At 34.5% G+C, this 21123-nt stretch overlaps 1 protein-coding gene and 1 pseudogene across 3 annotated transcripts in view; one reads left to right on the top strand and one right to left on the bottom strand.

Annotated features, from left to right (window-relative positions):
- FBXL17 (F-box and leucine rich repeat protein 17) overlaps positions 1-21123 on the top strand; it is a 521014-nt gene that overhangs the window by 340875 nt on the left and 159016 nt on the right. For all 3 annotated transcript variants that reach the window (XM_047731562.1, XM_047731561.1, XM_047731563.1), the window contains exon 7: positions 11169-11245. In XM_047731562.1, the coding sequence (XP_047587518.1) occupies positions 11169-11245 (77 nt within the window). The remainder of the gene's footprint in view (positions 1-11168; positions 11246-21123) is intronic.
- LOC125101350 (uncharacterized) lies at positions 15956-16063 on the bottom strand (annotated as a pseudogene).

The following is a 21123-nucleotide window of genomic DNA, read 5'->3' as shown; positions in this document are numbered from 1 at the left end:
GTTTCAGAGGTAAAATTTAGCATATCTAGTCTTTTGTAGCTTCTTTTGAACATCTGATTTTTTTAAGTCATTGATATTATGAATCTAAGAAATAATCATACTTTTCTCTTTACTTTGATTCCTTGAAAGCCTTTCCAAAATCTTAACCCACTTGTAGAGGCTTTTCAGGACTGAATCATATGAATCCCTTTAAGGTGAGTATACCCCTGACTCACTATTTTACTATCCATATTTCTTACCTTTCTTGACTTAAATATTTCTTTTATAATTTTGTATGCATTTCTAGTGGAATAAGGCCAGATGTAAGTAAACAGATAAAATAAATTCAGGTCCCTTACTAATGATGAAATATATGAATATGTTGTTATATATTCATTATTACATATATGTTACATGTAACAAGAATTATTGCATATATTATGTTATATATTTTTATTGTTATACATAGCATATATTGTTTTCTTCTTTTTCCTCTACAATATTCTTTCCTCAACCTTAAGTCAAGCCACTAACTCAACTAGTACATCCCTGAGTTTATATCACATTTGCTGACTTGCTTATACTATTGCCCTTTATATTTTCTTTCTCCTTTTTAAAAGTATGATGTGGCATTAAATTGCCATTATTTCCCCCAAAACCCCCAGTTTTGCCAAAGCGCCTGAGTGTGTTGTGTGTCTGATGATTATGCTTTTACCTTTCAGTAAAAGATCACAAAAAGGAATTTGTGCTCCAAAAATTTTTTTTAATAAAATTCTATCATTATCACGGCAGACCTCATGATACTCTCACGACCCATGGCAGCACAAAACTGAGCAGTTGAATTACAAGCACATTTACCTGATGTCCTTTTTTCAAATGCCTGGCATTGCTCTTGCCTCTTTATTCCACTAATGACTTTTAAAAACAATAAACTCTCTTCTCAATTCCAAGTCTTGCTTTTTCCTCAGAATAGCAGCATGTTTTCTTTACTGGGTACTTGAGAGCAGTGTTTTTTGTGTGTGTGTAGAGCAGGAATCTTAATATTGTTACTCCATTTTGCTACATGCTTTGTTGCTTATGCAGACAGAACTGTACTGTAATCAACAGTAGAACATTGAGAAATATGCCAAAGATGTACTATTCATTTTGATTTATAGTTTAAAATAACACAAAGCTGAGTACTGGGTTTGGGAGTGTTGCTTTTTCTTGCTGGCTGTCTGATGTGATGTTGCCTGCAAAGGTACCCACTGTCTGAAACAAATGGTGAAATGACCTCCTTACTTCTCCATGCTTTTGCAACTTTCTGCAAGGGAAAATTGAGTAATGCTTCCCTCCATGGTTTCTATCAGTCTTACACACTGGTTTCATTAGCTTTCCACCACACTCCCCAGGAACAAGGAGATGAAGTTTTTCCCTATAGAGAATAGGCTGGTGACTGGTCCAAGCAAAGCAACCTGGATTTTAGTGATTATGACATTTTAGGGGCTAGGCTGCTAAAATTCTTTTACTGAGTGCATTTATAATAATTATATTTTTGTTGGTTTAATGACAGTGTTGGTAAGGGAAAATGTATTTGTTAAGCGTTATATTCATAAATATATATACATGTATGCACATATACATACCACATTCTCTTTTGAATATAAATTAAATGGTTGATGAACAAGTCTTTTCATTGATGGAGAGAGTTACGAGAGAATCCTTGAGATGGATATTTTATAGGCAAATGGACTTTATATTAGGAATTACTGAATTGTCCTGGTAGCCAGAAAAACTAAGGTTTAATAGCCTTTCCCTGGAATTTCTAAATTTCATTCTATTATATTTACTTGAATGTTATTTAAGAAGAAAATTTGAAGGACCTTTTTTCTGTATTCTTCAGATAAAAATTAACTGAAACCAGCCAACATCCTTCTGTTGGGATTTAGAAAATGTAAACTGTATACTTTTCATAAGAGAATTCTTGGTTGATATCCCTTATTGTCATTTGTAGAAATATTTGTACTTTTTTTGAAAAAGAAGTGTAATCCTTCCCTTTTTTTAAGTAAAAAAGTTATCTCTCTGTGTAAATTCAGTGTACCAACACAACTAAACATGACCTGCTTCCTCTCTTTCCTGTAAATGTTAGAGCAAAGATTATTTTACCTCTGACGTGAATGTTAATTATGCAGTGATATGGGAGAAAATAAGAATAAAGTAGCTGCAGTTTCAGGGCTTTGGAAGTAGGTTTTATGAATTCAGCAGTGATGATACTTAGGCCTCAGAGGGTTCAGAGTTCAATCTAGCTGAGTATTAGTAAAGTCAAACTTATGTAATGTCCCTGCCTTCATCAAGCCCATGTGATCTTTCTTTTTTCTTCTTTGTGGTGAATTATGTGGGTTACTTTATTACCACTGCCCACCCTTTTCCAGCTCCCTAATCCAGAACTCCTTCCTCATCCCTTCTTTTTTAGAAACTAACAAGAAACCTTCACTAGGGTTTTCTCACAATTGCAGAATTTGTTTTATTTACATTTTATGTAATCACTACTGAAAATCACCTGTAAAAATTATTCATTTGGCTTTTGATCAGGCCAGAAACTTTCTAAGCTTAAAAATTAATGACAAAGTACAGGCTTCCTGAGTATGAATGGTTGGAGCATATAGAAAGCATTTGGAATGGAGAATGTTTGACCTCCTTTCTTTGTGTCTTATTACTGCTATCTAATCATGAGCTTTCAAAGATATCGAATTAGGTGCCCTCTTCATTGCATTTTAAAATAAGTAATCTACTTCTTTTCTAAAACTATCTCTCAGACAAAATTTTGAATGATACATTTGGATGTTTAGAATCATTGTTAGCCAAAGTGAAACTATTCTTTTGACTTTTATAAATTGTCTTTACCTACTGTGCTTTATAGTCTTCTGAGAATTTGGCTTATCCAAAAAGAGATTGTGTGCCTTCCCAAGTGAGAAGGAAACCTTTTGTCAGCATCTTGTCTGAGTTAACTCCTTGGCTACGTAGGTCATGGGAGGTCTATGTTGAACATCAGTCTTTGGCTCTATCACAAAACTGGTATTGAAGCATAGGCCAGCTCCCAGAGTACAGAGGTTAAAGAGGCAATTAGTCACTACAAAGCCGACTTGTGGCGTCTTCTGGTAAGGAAGTACTTAACTCTTTCCTGAACGATGCCTAGAATCTCATCTTCTGGGTGTTTTTATAGTCCACTAAAATAATTTAGTTTTAAGTCGTAGCCATTTTAAACCAAAGGTGAGCATAAAGTATATGATGTCTCTTGAATTGAGACTTTCTTATCAATACTTAAAGCAACCACAGTAAGTGGGGTAGAGATGGGCGGGAAGATTATTTTCAATTATATGTTGAATAGTCCTCCTAAATTTCATTTTAGTTGTTTGGAAGCCCAACGATCTCTTTGAAATAGTTTTAGCTTTACTGTTAAAGTTGATATTTATTATTGGTGATAGTGGTGGTAGGGCTTGGTTTAGAGCTGCCACAGTATTGCCTCACTTTTTTTCTAGAAAAGAAGTGGCCTCTGATGAATTATCATGCACTAAACTGGACCATAGTTTTATATGTTTTTATATTCCTGAGTTTTTTAAGGGCCTGGACTTTTGCTTCCACACAATAAATTTTTCTAACATGTAGGATACTAAAAACCTTCTCTTCTGTCCTCTGTCTTAAAATATGCCAGGAAACCATAAAGATAGCACCAGTCTTAACTGTATCAACACTGTGCAGTGCCTGGATTCCCCCCAGAGTTATTGGTCATAAATTAATGGAATCCCAAAAAGTTGAAAAGGAGGAGTATTCTTAACTTTTCCTATTTCAAAGTAACTACATTTTTCCCCATTGAAGAACGAATAAACGGCTGAATTAGGAAGTCTTACCCTTGCATTTCCCTCTCCCTTTCTCTTCTAGCATTTCCTTTAGTCCTGAAATATAACTATTTTCAATGATAAGATTTTTCTGTTCCTAGGTGGGAATATTATCATCAACAATAACAAAAATAAATAGTAGCTGATCTATCAAGATTATAAGCATTACGGCCATCATTTTATAATAATGTGGGCTTCTGATTATATCTTTGAATATTTCTAACACAGAGTTTACACTCAATAGAACATGGTTGAGTTAAATAAATAAATAGAACCTTAGAATCTTTTTTCTGCCTCTTGCATATTTTGAGGAATACTTAGAAGAAGTGAGCTCAAGCTGTTATATAATTTAGTGTAATTGCGGTAAAAAGATGGAACAATGGGTAAAATTAAAAGTAAGACTTTTGGATAAATACATCTGAAACATTAAAGCCAAAGCCAAGTTTATCACAAATTTGTTAGTTTAATCTCCTTCCCCCCACCCATTTTAGAAGAGCCTTTAACCATTTTGTTTCTTAGTAGCTTAAGGAAAATGTACGTTTTTAAAATAGTGCAGGCTTCGTTCTATGTGAACATTTTTAAAGCACTTTAAGAAATAAATTAAAACTTGTTTTACAAAATATTTCTGTAAGAGCTAGTTTGTAATGGTCTTTCCTAAATATATTATAAAATATTATTGTTGTATAACTCCTTTTTTCAGTGCTGACTCCTACTTACTCACTAGTTGGGAAACGACCTGATGTTAGAGACACTTAGGTAAAGAGTGGTCCAGAATGAACCAGCGATGACAGCATGTGCTCTGCCTCCCTCAAAGGTGTAACACCTCTTTTGGCAAAGGTAGAAACCAGTAGACCTTAAGTTTCAATAACATATCCATTTGTAGCCACTTATTAAAGTCTCATTAAAAAAAAACAAAACACCTACTATTCTCATTTTGTAACCTTTTGCTATCTTTGTGTGACAAAACGGGCATCAGTTCTCCACTCTTTTAAGTAGCAAATGACTAAGTTAATCTTAGATTTCACTAATCAGATATTGGCTTTCTGGAGAATAACATTTGGTAAGTGAGAACTTAATGAGTGTCCCAAGATAACTATTGTTAACTGGTGGAGCTGGTGACATTTTGCATGTCACTGCTAGTCTTTGCCCCTGTGGTATATTAAGAACGTGCTTTGAGCAAATGCTTTAGCATTTTCATTGCAAGTCAACCTTTAAAAAAAAAATCTCTCTTGCAATGAACATCTCTTCTATGAGAATATTTTTGGACATTTATGTGAAAAATTGACTTATGTATATATTTGGTACTGTGTTGTTAATGGGATAGAATAGAAGAACATTTACAAGAAAGTGTATTATAAAATACAAAGGACACTCCACATATCATTCTGATGCCTTGTGTCTTTCATTTGTCATTATGTGCACTTGTTTAAGTTAAAGACAGCAATAATACTGCATATTATTTCTGTGAGGTTAAAGTATTACATTACTAGAAAAAGTAACTATAAATAGAGTGCTTATAGATACAATTATAGTCCTATGTAATAAGAGGAAATATACTATTATTAATAGATTATTGAATTGATTCATCTTGTACATATTTACCTGTAAATATGCCTTTTTTATGTAAATAGAAATCTTTTTCTGAAAGCAGAAAGGCATTTTCTGAAAGCAGAATATACCTGTAAATCATGCCAATTCATTTGCTACACTGGGATCGGATTATTCTTCAGTAAACTCAATTTGAGGATTTAGAAAAATCAATCAAATATCATTATTCTTTCTATATGATGCCAAATTGTGTTTTGGTGACCTCTGCTATCATTTAAATGACCTAAAGTCAGGATGAGCTTTCATAGCACAGGATTGGGCCAAGTTTGCTCCCTTTTTGCTCTCTTTAGATCTTTTAAATCCTGTTTATTCCTTTTTCATTTGTATGTGTCTGTGGGTTGCAGCTTTTTATGCTTTTACCCATTTATAAGCTATATAATATAGGGTGGCTTATTGAGTTTCAAGAAATGATGAAAATGAAGTTCTATTCCTTAAACCCCTAAATAGATCCCTTTTACAATGTGTTTGCATTTCAGACGTTTTAAGGTTTGATCTACATGTTTATTCAGTCTTAAAGATATCTAGCTCCCCATTGTACTTATTTGCCAATTACTTTACAGCCCTTTTCATACTTTTTGTTTTAAATCTGTGGGGTTGTTTTTGTCTTGTTGCATTTTTTCCTCTGCTTGAAGATATATCTATTATTCAAATATAAAAGTGGCTTAGGAAAGAACATCCTAAAGTTTATTTAGAAATTCACCAAGCCCATACTAATGCATCTCTAATGGGGACATTTCTTTCCACACCTCTAAGGTGATTGAGCCTGTCCTTTAAAGTGAGATTTGCAAACCAGTGTCTGGCAGCTCCAATTAGCTTCTTTTGGGTTTGAAGCACATCACAAACAGTAACAAGGTCTCCTAGGACACTCCTCTTGCAAGCAATGTAGTCATATTTCCTCATTAGTTCTTTTCAATTGTCACTAATGCCATGTTCCAGCTTTTGAGTAGGAGACAAAAAACATAAAAATTTGGTATGTATGTAGAATGAGCCATTGTTTTCCATAATTCAGGGCTCTTTTGAATTCCTTTGATAGTTTTGAAGCTTACACAGCTTAATTCATTAACCTTTACCCTTCACATAAATCAGGTGATTAGGAATCTATTGCTAAGGAGACAGATTTTCCCTCCACTGAAACTAAGTAAATGCCTTCTCAAAAAAAAAAAAAAATCCCATATAACTGACAAAAGTAACCTTTTTGTTGCTTTTCAGATTCCATCAGATATTTTAGGTGCATTTTAGAACATTATCAAAAGCAAGTGAGCATAACATTGTGTTATTATAAATAATAATTCTGGATACTTCGGAGGTTTTCTTATGCTTTTTGGAGTTCTAGAAGAGTATATACATATATACTCTTCTATATGTATATAGAATATACATTCTATATGTATATACTCTAGAAGAGTATATACATATATACTTATATATACTCACTGTATATATATATATGTATGTATACACATGCATACACACACGCACACACACACACTCAATAGCTGTTACTCAAGAATTTACAAAGGTTGCAATTTTAAAAATTTTCTTCAGGGGCACCTGAGTGGCTTAGTCGGTTAAGTATCTGACTCTTGATTTTGGCTTAGGCCGTGATCTCAGGGTTGTGAGATGGAGCCTGCCTCAGCCTCTGCGTTGAGCGTGGAGCCTGCTTTAAGATTCTCTCTCTCCCTCTCCCCTGATTCCTCCCACTCCCTCTCTAAAATCAATCAATCAATCAATCAATCAATCAATCAGATTCTCTCCCTATGTAGCACCCTCCCTTCACCCCTGCTCTTTCTCTCAGCAACAATTTTTTTTTCTCCTGAACCCTGTCAAAGAAGAAAATATTTGAAGGGAGGCAATGCAGGATTAAACTAAAATATATTGAACCTGGAACATTTGATTTGGAGAAACTCTTTGTACAGGTCTTCATGTTATAGAGAATGAGAGTATGGGGTTTCAAAGGAGGTAGGTGGTTCTGTGGTTTCATGGAGGTAAGAATAGGGTGGGTTTTTCCAGATTTTTAAATTCTTTCTTGTTAAGATACATATCATTTCGTTTCTCAGAATTTGGGAAAATAGTTTAGTTGGCTTGTGTTTGATGTTCATGGGCTAGTCTAAGAATATTGGATTTTCTGCTGTTTTCAACTATGCCATTTTCCCATTATTAATTTCTCCTTAATAATCTTATAGATTGTTACTTTCCCTGAGGATATAGTTCTTTTCCCAAGTTTTATAATTCTTTATGTTGTCATGCATGAAATGAGAAATCTTTGAATGTACTGACCTATGGAGAATGTCCATCACATGATATTTTGAAGTTTGTCCTCAGGGATAATGGGAACAGGGGGTGGGGTGAAGAATGGGAAAAATTTGAATTCTAGATTCTGAGTTTAGGGACTCATGGCTTGTCCCTAGGGACAAAACTATAATTTATTTTTGAGATTAATGGATACTCTCTGATGTATTATTTGTGAATAGGAGAGAAGATGGAGAAACGAAGGTTTTAAATGTGATTTTTGATTCTTTTACTCTCCTTTTCCTTTCTTTTCTTTCTTTTCTTTCTTTCTTTCTTTCTTTCTTTCTTTCTTTCTTTCTTTCTTTCTTTCTTTCTTTCTTTCTTCTTCATATGCAGCGTGGAGCCCAGGGTGGGCCTCAAAATGATGCCTGTGAGATTAAGACCTGGGCCAAAATCAAGTCAGACACTTGACTAAGTCACCCAGGCAGTCTTTTACTCTCCTTTAAGATTCTATCACTTTACAAACGTTTCTCTTATTTTATTGGTACCATTTAAAAAATACCCTTTAAAAAACTTACATAAGTACCTATAATCAAAAAGTTTCAATAATTACTGCCCTTTACCACCTTGTTTGTTGCCTGCATACCTACTATACAGTGACCTGGGAAATGCTCTGATATTAATAACACTCAATGTCATGACTACAGCCAGGACTCCTTTAAAACAGAGAATCATTTAGAATAAATGAAGTCCACAGACCAGAGTTATGTTCATGTACTTCTTGTAAATACATACTATAATGGACTCTAGAAGTTTCAAGAGGAAAGGATAGTCACCGTGCAGGCCTCTTGTCAAGACGTGCTGTCACTGCAGGCTGCCTGGGAGAGGAGACCTGGACTAATCACTAGGTTTCAGGCACTAGCTAGTTGATGTGGGGTTTCATTTCCATCAATTTGCAGTAACAGGACAATACAAACCATTTCCACTTTCAATTCTCAAAACAATAGCTATTTGAGGTATTTATTTGAACCACTCAATTTTGTGTAATATTTTTGTGTTGAGAGTTTCAGTCCACATTCACAGAACTTGGGGTTTCTCTCCTCAAATACCACATCTGGGAATGATGTGATATTTCCATTAAAGAAATTAAGTTTTGCTACAAATCTTCTAAGGAATGTGTTTTTCTCCACAAATCTTTATTCAAGGAATACTTCCATGTTATGCATAACTTCTAGCACAGTGGCTGTGATTACAGGGTAATTAAAACTAGTTGGAAAACCTTGTGCAACCGAACTTTTAAAACCAGAGCAAAAATCCTAGGTGATCCTTTGTGAAAGCAAAGTACTTTTCTCTTATATTTCCTTTCTCTTTTTCTGTCTAAAAGATATTTACTGCTTATTTGTTGATCATGTGTTATCTCTTGGCTATTGCCTCTTGAATAAGCTAAATTTAGTTACTATATCTATTCATAAAAACTTCCCTCTGACACACAGGGGGGAAACCTGATGCTCATGGCCTTTCATCAGTTTTTAGAGACTTTTCATCCAGTGTTTGATTACCTTATTTTCTATGAATACTGGTTCTTGTTGCCTATGAAACAGCACTTGATCTGGCTTACACAGTGAAATCAATTTGTGTTATTTTTTTCTTTGTAGTGGGCTCTGTGTGTCTTTAATGTTCCTATGTGCTTGTCATGTATCTTATAGACTCAGGTGGCAGGAATGCAGAGAGGATATGGCATTTGTTTAGAGTTTTTTCACAATCAAATGTAAAATCAGGCTTTTTGGACTATTTAGAAAGAGCATGAGAAAAAAATAAATGACATACACATTATTTCTGTACTAATTCATTTCATTTTGTGGTAGTCATACAGAATGCTGCACTGTTAACTTTTGGTAGGTGATAGAGGAGGATGAAATGTGTATCTTTGATATGGCAGAAAGTAATCAGACTTTTTTTAAATTTAGGATTTTGTAATCATCTAGGGTCTTTATTTTTATCCTTAGCATATGAAAATTCATTTTTAAAGTTGTAAATAAAACATAGTTGTTGCCTGTAATGTCTTATCTGCTTTTGTTCTTCCGTTTTTATGAGTTTATTCAAATATTACATTAAAGTCAAATGACATGGAATTAGGTTTAAAATTTTCCCTTTATAATAAGCTGTATCAATGGTAATTGCATTGTATCGCTGTCTTAAGTTTTCTGCTGTAGCCATGGAAGAACCTCTCCATTTTTGTCATAAATCCTTTAAAAAAAAAAAAAAAGCCAAAAAAGAATGTTTATTCAGTTATTCCAAGGAACTTTGAAATGTTTATCATTCCATTAAAACAATATTCTATAAAAATATTCTAAAGGAAAAATATGTCCTCTTTATAACTAATTTAACCTTCAGTAATGAATTATGTGAAGGAAAATTGTATAAAATTTTCTGACATTTTATGAAGATTCCTACAAATAAGCCAGACAGCAAATAAAATATCTGCAAGACAGAGATGGATACTCAGTAATTTTTTGATGGATTATACACACAGGTATCAAATTACTTGATCCTTACTTCCTAGGAAAGGTTAATGACTCTTTTTGCTTTTACCCTTTTACTTAACTGTTATTTATAAAGATTAAAGCAGCGACTACGTTGAAGGATGCATATTCCTATGTGTCAGTATGACTGTACAGGTTTTTCTGATATTGTAGGAGGCTGAGCCACAAAATGGATGGCGTTGTTAATCATTATTTTTAAAGTTCATTCAGTTCTGTACTGCATGTTCTGCTATGGCTATTAAATCTGAGTGCACCATTCAAAAACCTTTTAACTTAAATGAAACCAGAAAAGACTGTAAATCTTATGTATCTATATCTATATTACATATCTATGCAACAATTCACTTAAAATATTAAGATTTAAAAATTTCAAAGTAAAAGATCTTACAGTTCTTACATGTGCAGACTTTTTCTTTTATCTATCACCAGTGTTAGATTTTTAAATATTTCTGGTTTATATTGAATACAATACACAAAAATGTATATTTTAATGTTATCAGACTCCATCATTAATAACTGAAACATGAATAATATTACTATCCACCTATAATGACCATCATCTATATTCTAGTTTCATTATAATTGCTTTTATATTATTATGTAAATGACATGTTCATTGTATAACCTATTTACTGGTCTATTGCTAAGAGTGACATTACTCTGATAGAAATAACACTTTTCATCACTTTGGTTTTAAAATATGCACTAGTCATAAATGTACTTAATTAAAGTCATTTGGGTATTAGAGCACTTGAGTTTAAAGCAAGGAATATAACACTTTTTCCTGAAACACCTTGAAAGAAGTTTGTTGAAAGAAGAGAGCTGTGGCATTCATCAAAAGCTGACCTCTTCCTGTTCCAGTCATGGCCAAACTCTTGCTAATTTAACTTGAAATATATTAGTGTAACTCACCACTTTTTTGTGTGTGTTTTAGGTGTGTGGAGGTCATTGCAAAGGAAGGACAAAACCTGAAAGAGCTGTATTTGGTGTCCTGTAAAATCACAGATTATGGTATGTAAAGAGTCATTGTCCTACTCTTTTTTTAGAATGAAAAGTTATAAAATCTGTGAAAACTTTTTGAAAGAAATCACGAGCTACTACCTCATAGAATCTACTTAATCTTTATTTGCACTAACTCTGGTCACACCAAAGGAAATTAAGAAATCATAAGGCTAGGACCCAGAGTAAAATGAACATGTGTATCAGTTCACACACACACGTGTGTGCACACACACACACACACTCACATAGGGTTAAAATGTGTTGTTAAAAAAGCTATAAAATGAAAATAAATACTGGGAGAACTAAATATTTGGTATAATAAATATAACTAAAGAAGTTATTACTAGAGTTAATTTGCTTAATTTAATGTCATGTCAAATACATTCCCTGCTGACATTCCAAATGGCACACTGTTTAATGCTTCACATTTTTTTTTAAAGATTTTATTTATTTATTTGACAGAGATCACAAGTAGGCAGAGAGGCAGGCAGAGAGAGAGAGAGAGAGAGCGGAGGAAGCAGGCTCCCTGCTGAGCAGAGAGCCCGATGCGGGGCTCGATCCCAGGACCCTGAGATCATGACCTGAGCCGAAGGCAGAGGCTTTAACCCACTGAGCCACCCAGGCACCCCTAATGCTTCACATTTTTTAAAGCTTTGGAAACTTCCACGTTTAGATATGTAGGAAGTGAAGGGTATACATTTGTATGCAAGATTTTAAATTATCTTAATTTTCAATATCTCTTTAAAGTAGAGAAAAGCAAGTTGTTTTATAAAAAAAAGAGAAGTGTGAAATCATCCTGTTGGAGTAATAAAAGGAAAATAACCTAGCCTTTCCTTTTTTATTCAGCTTTATGTATTTTTTTCTTAGTAATTTGTGTATTTAATTTAGAGTTTTAAGCAGTTTTTATGGGAGACTGAACTGGTTTTCTTTTTTCTTTTCTGATTTTTTAATTTGTTTGTTTAAATTTGAGACTGTGCTTTTTACCTTGAGGGAAACTAATAATTCATCAAGGTTTTTTTATTGTTAACTCTGACATATGCTAATAAATGACTCCAATCCTAGGATGTCATGGTGACCATCTGTCCTGAGTGGGAGAACTGTATTTTATCAGCTACTAAATTAAATCATTAGAAAAATTCTACCTACTATAGCTATGATAAAAAAAATAACATAAAATATTCGGTTTAAAATAATGCTAATTTCTTTTTCCGAGTTTATTTTTTAGAATGGAAAATGAGTCTTATGTGGATTTATTCATCATGTTTCTGGGTTGTTGGGGTCTTTTCCTACTTATACCATGCAAAAGGAGTGTTTTGATATTTTTTTTCCTTGTACTTTGTTTTCTGGTTTCACATATTAGATTGCCATTTAGATACAGTAATTCTAAAACCTATTCTATCTCCCTGTTGTGTAGCCCTTAGAGAGTTCTGTCAATCTAGGGCATACAGGTAGATTTGTTAATTAGCTAATACATTCATTCATTCCAACTCTTTTCTTGGCATTCAAGCTCCTTTACCATTAGTCTACTACCTGCCCCTCCAATCTTATTTTATATATTTCTCCCCTTTACCTATGCAGTGCCAATGTCAGATTGATAATGGCCCAGAGAGCTACAGATTAAGTTCCTTAGAATGAACTCTTCAAGGTCCTACAGTGGAAATGTTGCTAAAATTACACTCTGTCCCAGCACCTGTTAAGTTAGCAAGTGCAAAGAAATGTTCCAGGCGATGTGAAGAAGAACAAAAGCTTTGGACTTGAGATACAATTGGGACCAAGTTCAGTCTTTTTGTCTTTATTTGTTCTTTGGCCTTAGGGAAGTTCCTTCACATTTCTGAGGCTCAGTTTCCTCATTTGTCAAATGAGTTTTTTGAGTCAAATGACATGTCTGATGTCATATTTATGTACCCAGCACCAAGTCTAATGATTAGTGTTGGTAAATGTTGCTTTCCTACAGAAGGGGGAAAAGATTTTTTACAAAATTCTTCTACCATCTTTCCTTTCCTAGGTTTTGGAAGAGGTTTTTGTTGTTGCCATTGTGTATTGTTATTGTTTATTGCTGTTGTTTCTTGATATTAACATGTTTTGGTGTTTAGAAATTTTGGGATTTTTTTCTCCTGGTGAGGCAAAAACATTGTTAAAACCTTGCCAATATGGTTTACGTTTATTCACTTAGGTTGGTGGATCTTTGCACATTAGTGTCACCTGGGGAGTTTCTAAAGCATATTGATGCCTGAATTTTATTCAAGACTAATTAAATCAGAATTTCTATGAGGTAGCACCGGGCACAGGTTTTGTAAAACCTGCCTAAATGATGTTACATGAACCAAAGTTGAGAACAACTGATCCAGTCCATTTGAAAGGGCCAGAAATGGCCATATAGGGGACTTCCTTGCCGTGGTGATGAGAAATCTATCACAATTTTTCTGGTACCTTAGTCGTGTCAGCTCTAAGCTCTCTGCCTCACCTCATCTCTCTTCCATCTTTCCTTTGGTTTTAGGTATTCAGAGGGTTCATGGAAAGCCAGTGTTCATCTCTTGATTCTGTTCTTCAAAATGTTGGGGCACAATTGAGGAGGAGGGGTAAAGGTCGATAGTTTATGAGATTATAGTATAATTGCTATTTGATTATAAAATTTTAAAAAATCGCTGAAAGTTCAGCTCAGCTCAGCTCTTTTCCCCTGGTAACATGCCAATAACACATGAATAATTTTTGTCAAAAAAGACAGCAAAAAGGATTATTCATTTGTAACCAGAGAAACGGCATGTTATTGGAGGTAACTGCTCTGCTGGGGAAGGCTGGCTGTGATCCTTTGCCCTGTGTTAATTATAAATTTTAAGACAGAAAAACAGATGCCTGTTTTCTTCTTTAACTGAATAAGTAGAGATATATTCCTTTTAGATTATTGATTATTTAGATTAGATATATTCCTATTTAGATTATTGAGGCTACTGAAAAGTTGTAAGATTTGTTGTACACCTGATACTGAGGGAGTTTCATCCTTTGAGAGACTACTCCAGAATTCTGCTTCCTATTGCTTTAGTCATATTCGAGCTAGTTAGTCTTGTCCTCACCTCCTCCCTCTGTGGTGCTGTGATTGTACATGCTTTCATTATAGTATACGGAGATTTTTGAAGTTTTTGCAGAATGCATTGATTCAGAAACAGCAGCTCGCCTGGTGTATCATTTGTAATTTTTGTCAAGATTCTCACAGATGTTGAATGTGTTATTATAGTACGTAGCAACACCTGGCCAGGCTGTTATGAAGTTATGTTCATTTTAATTGACATATGATATAGCTGTCATGAAGAAAACTATCATTCTAATAGACTTCTTATTCCCCAAACTGAACATAGATCTTTATGGTAAAGGATGGCAATTATAAACAAATCAATAATTCAAGCCAGCTAAACGGAAAATATAGTCTTGGGAAATTGCTCCCTGAAGAGAAATCTAATATCGTCACTTTTCTATCACTGAACAAATAAATGTTATATAGGCAGTATTGTGAGGAAAAACTCAAATTTAGGAGTCAGAGAGTTAGGTTAGAATCTAGTTTTGCCTTTTCTTTTCTTTATGACCTTGAACAAGTTACTTAAGCTCCTAGTTTTGTCATCTGTTAAGCACATAATAAAATGTACCATAAAAGGTAGTGAATATGAATTTAAAACATCTGCGTCATGCCTCGTGGCATAGTGGGTACTCATTAATTGGCAATTCTTAATATAATAGAATCATCTCTTTCTCTGAAGAAGAATCGGCTCTCCTCCGCCTCCTCTCCCACCTCCCCCTCTTCCCTCAAACCTCTCCTAGTGTGGCTTTCCTGTCTATGCAATCATGATCTAGAAGTTTGGCCTGTATTAGTCTGTACTTGTCTCGTTGACTTCTATACCTAAGCTATCTAAGCCAGATTCTTATTAGTAGGGAGCAAAGGGAAAGATGCGGCAGAAAGCTAAAATCTTTCATTTGCCTCCCCATCTTAGGGGAGGCATCTCTTCTTCATTTTTGTTTGGATAATTTTCTCTCGGCTCCCATTATGCTTTCTTTTGTTCTGAGAATTGTCAGCTAGTTTTCAACCTACCTCTCCACTTGCCTTCAAATACTTTTCTGTTGAAAGTCCTCTTAAATTGTATCCTTGGGATTGAAAGGAAGACAAGGAATAGAAAGTGACATGTATCCTTCAAGCCTGTGGAGGTCAGAGCCAGTCTGTCTGGGGCTGCATGGCACAGAACAGGAAGTGTAATGAATGGGATGGATGAATAAAGCGCTTGCCTCCCCTGATATCTCCAGAGTGAGTTTTACCAGTGTGACCCTGTGTCAGGGAGCAGTTGTAAAAAGGACCTAGGTTTCCTTCTGGGTTATTATCGTATTTCCTTTGACTTCAGCCACTCCTGAGACCCCCTAGAAATATACTCTAGAGGGTATCTTTTGATTTACCTCTCAAGTTGTCAAATAAACTTTAATTAAAGAGGACTGTAAACACTTAACTGCTGACTGATATTTGTGGCCTACAAGGTCACTGACAACCCACGGACTCACTCTGTGCCACTCCGTGGGCTCTCTCTCACTCCCACGGTCCCTGGGGCTACTGCTCCAGGGCAGTCTTTGGTTGCCTCTTACTCTGTTTGCCATTGGACTGCTGTCTGATTTGGGACTTTTAAACCTAACCTCAAGCCTCCTGCAAAACTTTGGGATTGCTCTGAGCAAAAGGTCTCCCAAGTCAAGGATGTCACTATTCCCATAATTATCTATTTGAGATGTCATTTCAATCAGCAATAATCGCGCCTCGGATAAACCTCATTGGCTACGATACTGCCACTGCACAAAGCTTGAGATGTCATTTCAATTGGTCTGCCATGCAACAGACATGATACATATTCATTCTGTCAGCAGATAGATTCAGCACCTACTGTGTGCTGGGGTCTGTTCTCGATGCAAGATATAAATAGTTTCTGTATTCTCGGAGCTTTCAATCGGATGGGATTGAGAGAACAGGGATAACCTGCTCATTTTAAGGGAAAAAAAAAGGGTAATTCATCTCCTTCCTCCAGACAAGAAGAATGGCAGGGAGTGGCCTGCTGACATTAATCTTTTCTTTGTTGTAACCCACACCTCACCTCAGCCTTGTTGACCTTCTAATGTTATTGAATGATTTATAGGTTGTACATTCCCTATCTCTTCTTGGACAACCAGATCTCTTCATCTGTTAGTTAACCCAAATTAGGATCCTGGATGCATTATTAAATTAAATAAGCACACTGAAGAAACAAAAAGAAATCCTAACAAGCGTTCTGGATTATGCTCATATCAAGAGTGCTTCATCTTTTCTTATCAAACCAACACTGATAAATTATTCAAGAAAAAGGCTCATACCAAAAATAATTTTGTTCTTTTTATATATATTACATTATTTTTCATATTACTAGGTATACATTACATACAATGATGTTCCATTTAAAATTAAATTCCTGGTTTTTCCTTTTACATTTTTTTTTCATTTTCAAATTGTATTTCAAACTGTTCCAAGATTGCTGGGTAAAATTCAGCTCCTTTTGTCAGCAGGAATAACTCTAATAGTTGTAAAGTGACAGAAAAGAACTTTAGAAAATACATTTGCAAGTCAAAAAGAATGTCTTATTGTTTACTGTTGATTATTCATGCTTTTATTCCATTCTATCATTTAAATATAGATAGCTTTTATTGTTTCTAACAAAATAGTACTAAATTGCTAAATCTTCTATTGTTGCAAATTTCCCTTGTTTATATGTCCATCTTAAGAGTTATTTCTTTTCACTTCTAATTCTCTATTTTTATTCCTGGAGTTCCTCACTACTAGATTGATATGCCTACTGTTGTCCTTAGCAAATACTATATCCTTTTTTTTTTCTTCTCAGTAATGGTCATAATTTCTCACCAAAAATTTGGTATTTGGTATTTAATTGCAACTTTTTTCTAAATGTTTTTCTTTGCTTAGCAGCAAAGAAATTGTTGACTTTCTTCCTCAGTTCCTAGGTCATCCTAAGACCACAGCTACATAACCTTGAAATAAAAGGCTGAACAATAATAATGCTTATCACTTTGGCTTGCCATAATAGACCACAGAATCTCAAATCTTTTGAGAAGGACTTAAAAGACATTTCTTCAAGAAAATACTCCCATAACCAATTCAAAGATGAACTCTTGCTTCATCTATAATGGAGTTGTTGTTTTTTTTTAATTAAGAAACCTTTAACCTACATTTAAAAGACAAACAGACCAATTTCTATTTGATTGCCCCTAAATTTTCTTATAACTCCAAATGCATATATGTTGTTGCTCTAAATTAATTTATTAATTTTTTATAAATAAATACTAAATTTCTATATTTAACTGAATTATTAAGTGAAATATTAACTTTCCAACTTTTCTCACTTTTAGCATTTCTAAAATGTAGTATTTAATTTTAATTAGCTGTTTTTAACATTAATCTTGTAAAAGAAATTTGTCCCAAATCAGAGTCATTTTTCAGAGTTTTCATCTTTAACCCTCATTGCTTTGTGTCCTTGAGTATGCAGACTAAGCATTTGTTTTCCTTGCACCATGCTTTACTATAAATAGAATTATTATTGATTATTATCAGTGGTTAATAGATCTAAAGGGGACTGCAATGAACACCAAGATAATCGCAATAATCCTAGATCCTACACGAGTAACAATTTCCTGATGTTAAAACTTCTTCAAGGGGCGCCTGGGTGGCTCAGTAGGTTAAACCTCTGCCTTCAGCTCAGGTCATGCATGATCTCAGGGTCCTGGGATCGAGCCCCACATCGGGCTCTCTGCTCAGCAGGGAGCCCGCTTCCCCCTCTCTCTCGGCCTGCCTCTCTGTCTACTTGTTATCTCTCTCTCTCTGTCAAATAAATCAATAATCTTAAAAAATTAAAAAAAAAAAAAAGCAACTTCTTCAAAATAGAAGTCCTGAGTAGTAGTGACTTCTCTATTACAAGGATTATTCAAGCTGAGGGCCACCTGGCCGGCTCAGTCGGTGGAGGATGCTACTTTTGATCTCAGAATTAGGAGTTCGAGCCCCACATCGGGTGTAGAGATTACTTTTTAAAAATCTTTAAAAAGCATTATTTATGCTGAGATAATCTCTTTTAGGAGAATATGGAAAGATGGAAGCATTGAGTAAGGAATTGACCTATATGATGTTTAAATTCCTTTCTAATCCTGTGATTTATTCTGGACTGGTTTTGTGCTTTATTTCATTCAGCAGATATTTACTGTGTAAGTGCTGCCTGGGGGGTGTGGAGAATATGGAGATGGATAGAAAGTATACACTCTTATGTTGAGAAATAAGATAGAAGCAGTGAAAAGCTCCCTAACATATTAAACAATATGATGAGGTCAAATATAAAAATAGGCCTTCTAAGAAATAGGGGTTCAGGAGGGCCGATCATCAGAGATTTAAATCGTTGGGGAACTATCTGTGGTGGAAGAGGCATGGGAGGACAGAGATGAGAAGGAAGGGCATTTGAGGTAGTGCAGCCCTAGGAAAGGCTCAGAGCAAGAACAGGTGTCTGAATGGATGAGTTTGTATGCGTTGGTTAATCTAAAGAAAGAACAGAAATCATCCAAAGTGATTACGTGCACACACGGGCAAATTTTGAAGAAACCTTATGAAAATATTCTAGTTGAAAATTCAGGGTAAGTTCCAACTTTCATCTCAACTTTTCCTGTCTTATTCACCATTCCCATGGTAACAACTTCACTTAACATATATAAAAGGAAACACTACTTTGAGTTCTAAGTAATCAAGTATCCAGTTCAATTGAAGGAAATCAAATGGTAAACTTTCATGATAATCATAATAATAAAATAGTTAATATTTTTTAGGTGTTTTCTGCGGGTATTATTTATTTAATCCCCTTAACACCCCACTTTAGATTGTACTATTAAATTTAGGCCTGCAGATATAGAAACTGAGGCCTGGAAAGGCTTAGGTTCACATAGTTTGTGAGTAGTGATGTGGTATGGGTTCAGTGGTACGTCAAGTCTCTTGCGTAATCACTCATAGGTCAGTGATGTGCTTATAAGTATTTATTGCTAGACAGCCTTATTAGATTTTCCCAGTTCTCAGAGCTTAAAAAATATAACTGAATCCTGTGCTACCATGTTTGTCCATCTGTGTATAAAAAACAATGTCACAAAGCAGCTACCCCTTAAGATCTAATTATATCATTATAGAACTTAATAGGTTTAATGTGCTTATTCACTATAACTTTGTTATGCCGACACCAAATACCAGTTGCATGCTGTGATTAAACATTCCCTAGCCGGAAGGTAGAGACTCTCATTGATGTTCAATGTGTATTCATGTATTCAACAAATATTTTCTTAATAATTTCAAAACTATCTATAATTCTTCAGGAATAAAATTTTTTTTTTACATCTCCTTTCTAAATTTTCCCCCCAAATTTATGAAGGAAGCAGAAATATTATTGATTTTTTTAAATAGAGAATAAAGTTGAGCCCAGACAGTTTTAATTAATTAAGTAAAGCTAGAACTAAAATCTCCTACTGTAAATCGCTTACTGAATTATGTGCAGATAACTCCTCAAATGTCTCTGCTTTTCATATAGAAATAATTTCTTCATTGAAATAGTCCTTTGAAAGCAATTTTAGCCAACATTAAATGACATAATTTCATAGCAGTTTTTAAAAGTACAGCTATTTCTAGAGATATGCAGTTGTACCATTCTCAAAAACGTAAGCAACTGTTCTTTAAGTTCATCTACCGTGAACCTGAGCTCAGAAGTTCCTCAGTGTCATCATCTGTCTCAGGTGCCCATTACTTTTCTTCCCTTAAGGAGAGCCTCTTCCAATAATTTTCTCTGAAAAGTCAGAACAGAATCTCTTTGGTGTAGCTTTGCTCTCTACCTCCTCTATGCTCTTAATTTTAGAGCAGCTCATTTTCTCAGATATCATGAAAAGTAAGAGTAGAAAGGGAGGAGAACCCAAGAGCTGCATCTCTTCCTTCTAAAGCATCAAACCATATATCCTGCAATTAAAAGTGTTTTTTTAGGGTTTTACCTTCTCTTTGAAATGGTTTTGTCCTCCTCAGCGGATGTTTGACTAAATCTTTTTCATGATTTGCTGGTCAATTAGATACTTAAGATACTTAAGTATACTTGTACTTAAGTATAAGTACATATATGTATATAAGTATACTTAAGTATACTTGTACTTAAGATACTTGTCATCTAACTTATTTTGAAACAAAACAAAACAAACACATATTAAGTTTCCCCTTAGGAAGTGATAGTAATGCTCATATTAAAATATAAATCGAACATGAAAATAATTAATTTTACTGTATGTCTGTCACTAGGTAGGCTCACATCATTATATCCACTAACACTGACAGTAATTGAGCTTTATAGCAGGTCTTTCTCTTTCCACTTATTAGTAGGACTTCTGTATATTAAGAACAGCTTTCTGTTATTGACTTTTTGGTTTACCTGAGTTCAATTAATACAGGAAAGAAAAGAATAATACATTATTTTTTCTCTTTATTGACCAGCTTTCAAAATATTAGTTAGGTTTCCATCTTCTAAACGTAACCTGTGAAGAGTTATTGTTGTTGCATTATCATTATAAGCTCAGCAATCTATTGTAGTTGTTTTCTTACTGATACTCAGTTTGTCCTGCCTTTGGTAGTGGAAGCTTCTGTAAGTTTGTTCCTGTGTGCTTTTGATATAGAACAATTATGTCAAGATACAACAGGCTCACTTTGTGCATTTCATATTAGAGACATGGCATCAGCTGCTTTTCTAAAGAACTCTGGTTCTTTGAGTGAATTAGGCTTTTTTCCCCCTTCTTCTTTAATTTAGAGAACTTCCTCCTTTAAAGTC

Source organism: Lutra lutra, chromosome 5 (genome assembly GCF_902655055.1).
Source record: "Lutra lutra chromosome 5, mLutLut1.2, whole genome shotgun sequence".
Classification (NCBI taxonomy): domain Eukaryota; kingdom Metazoa; phylum Chordata; class Mammalia; order Carnivora; family Mustelidae; genus Lutra; species Lutra lutra.
Note: the sequence above shows the minus strand (reverse complement) of the source record. Positions and strands in the feature narration are given on the sequence as shown.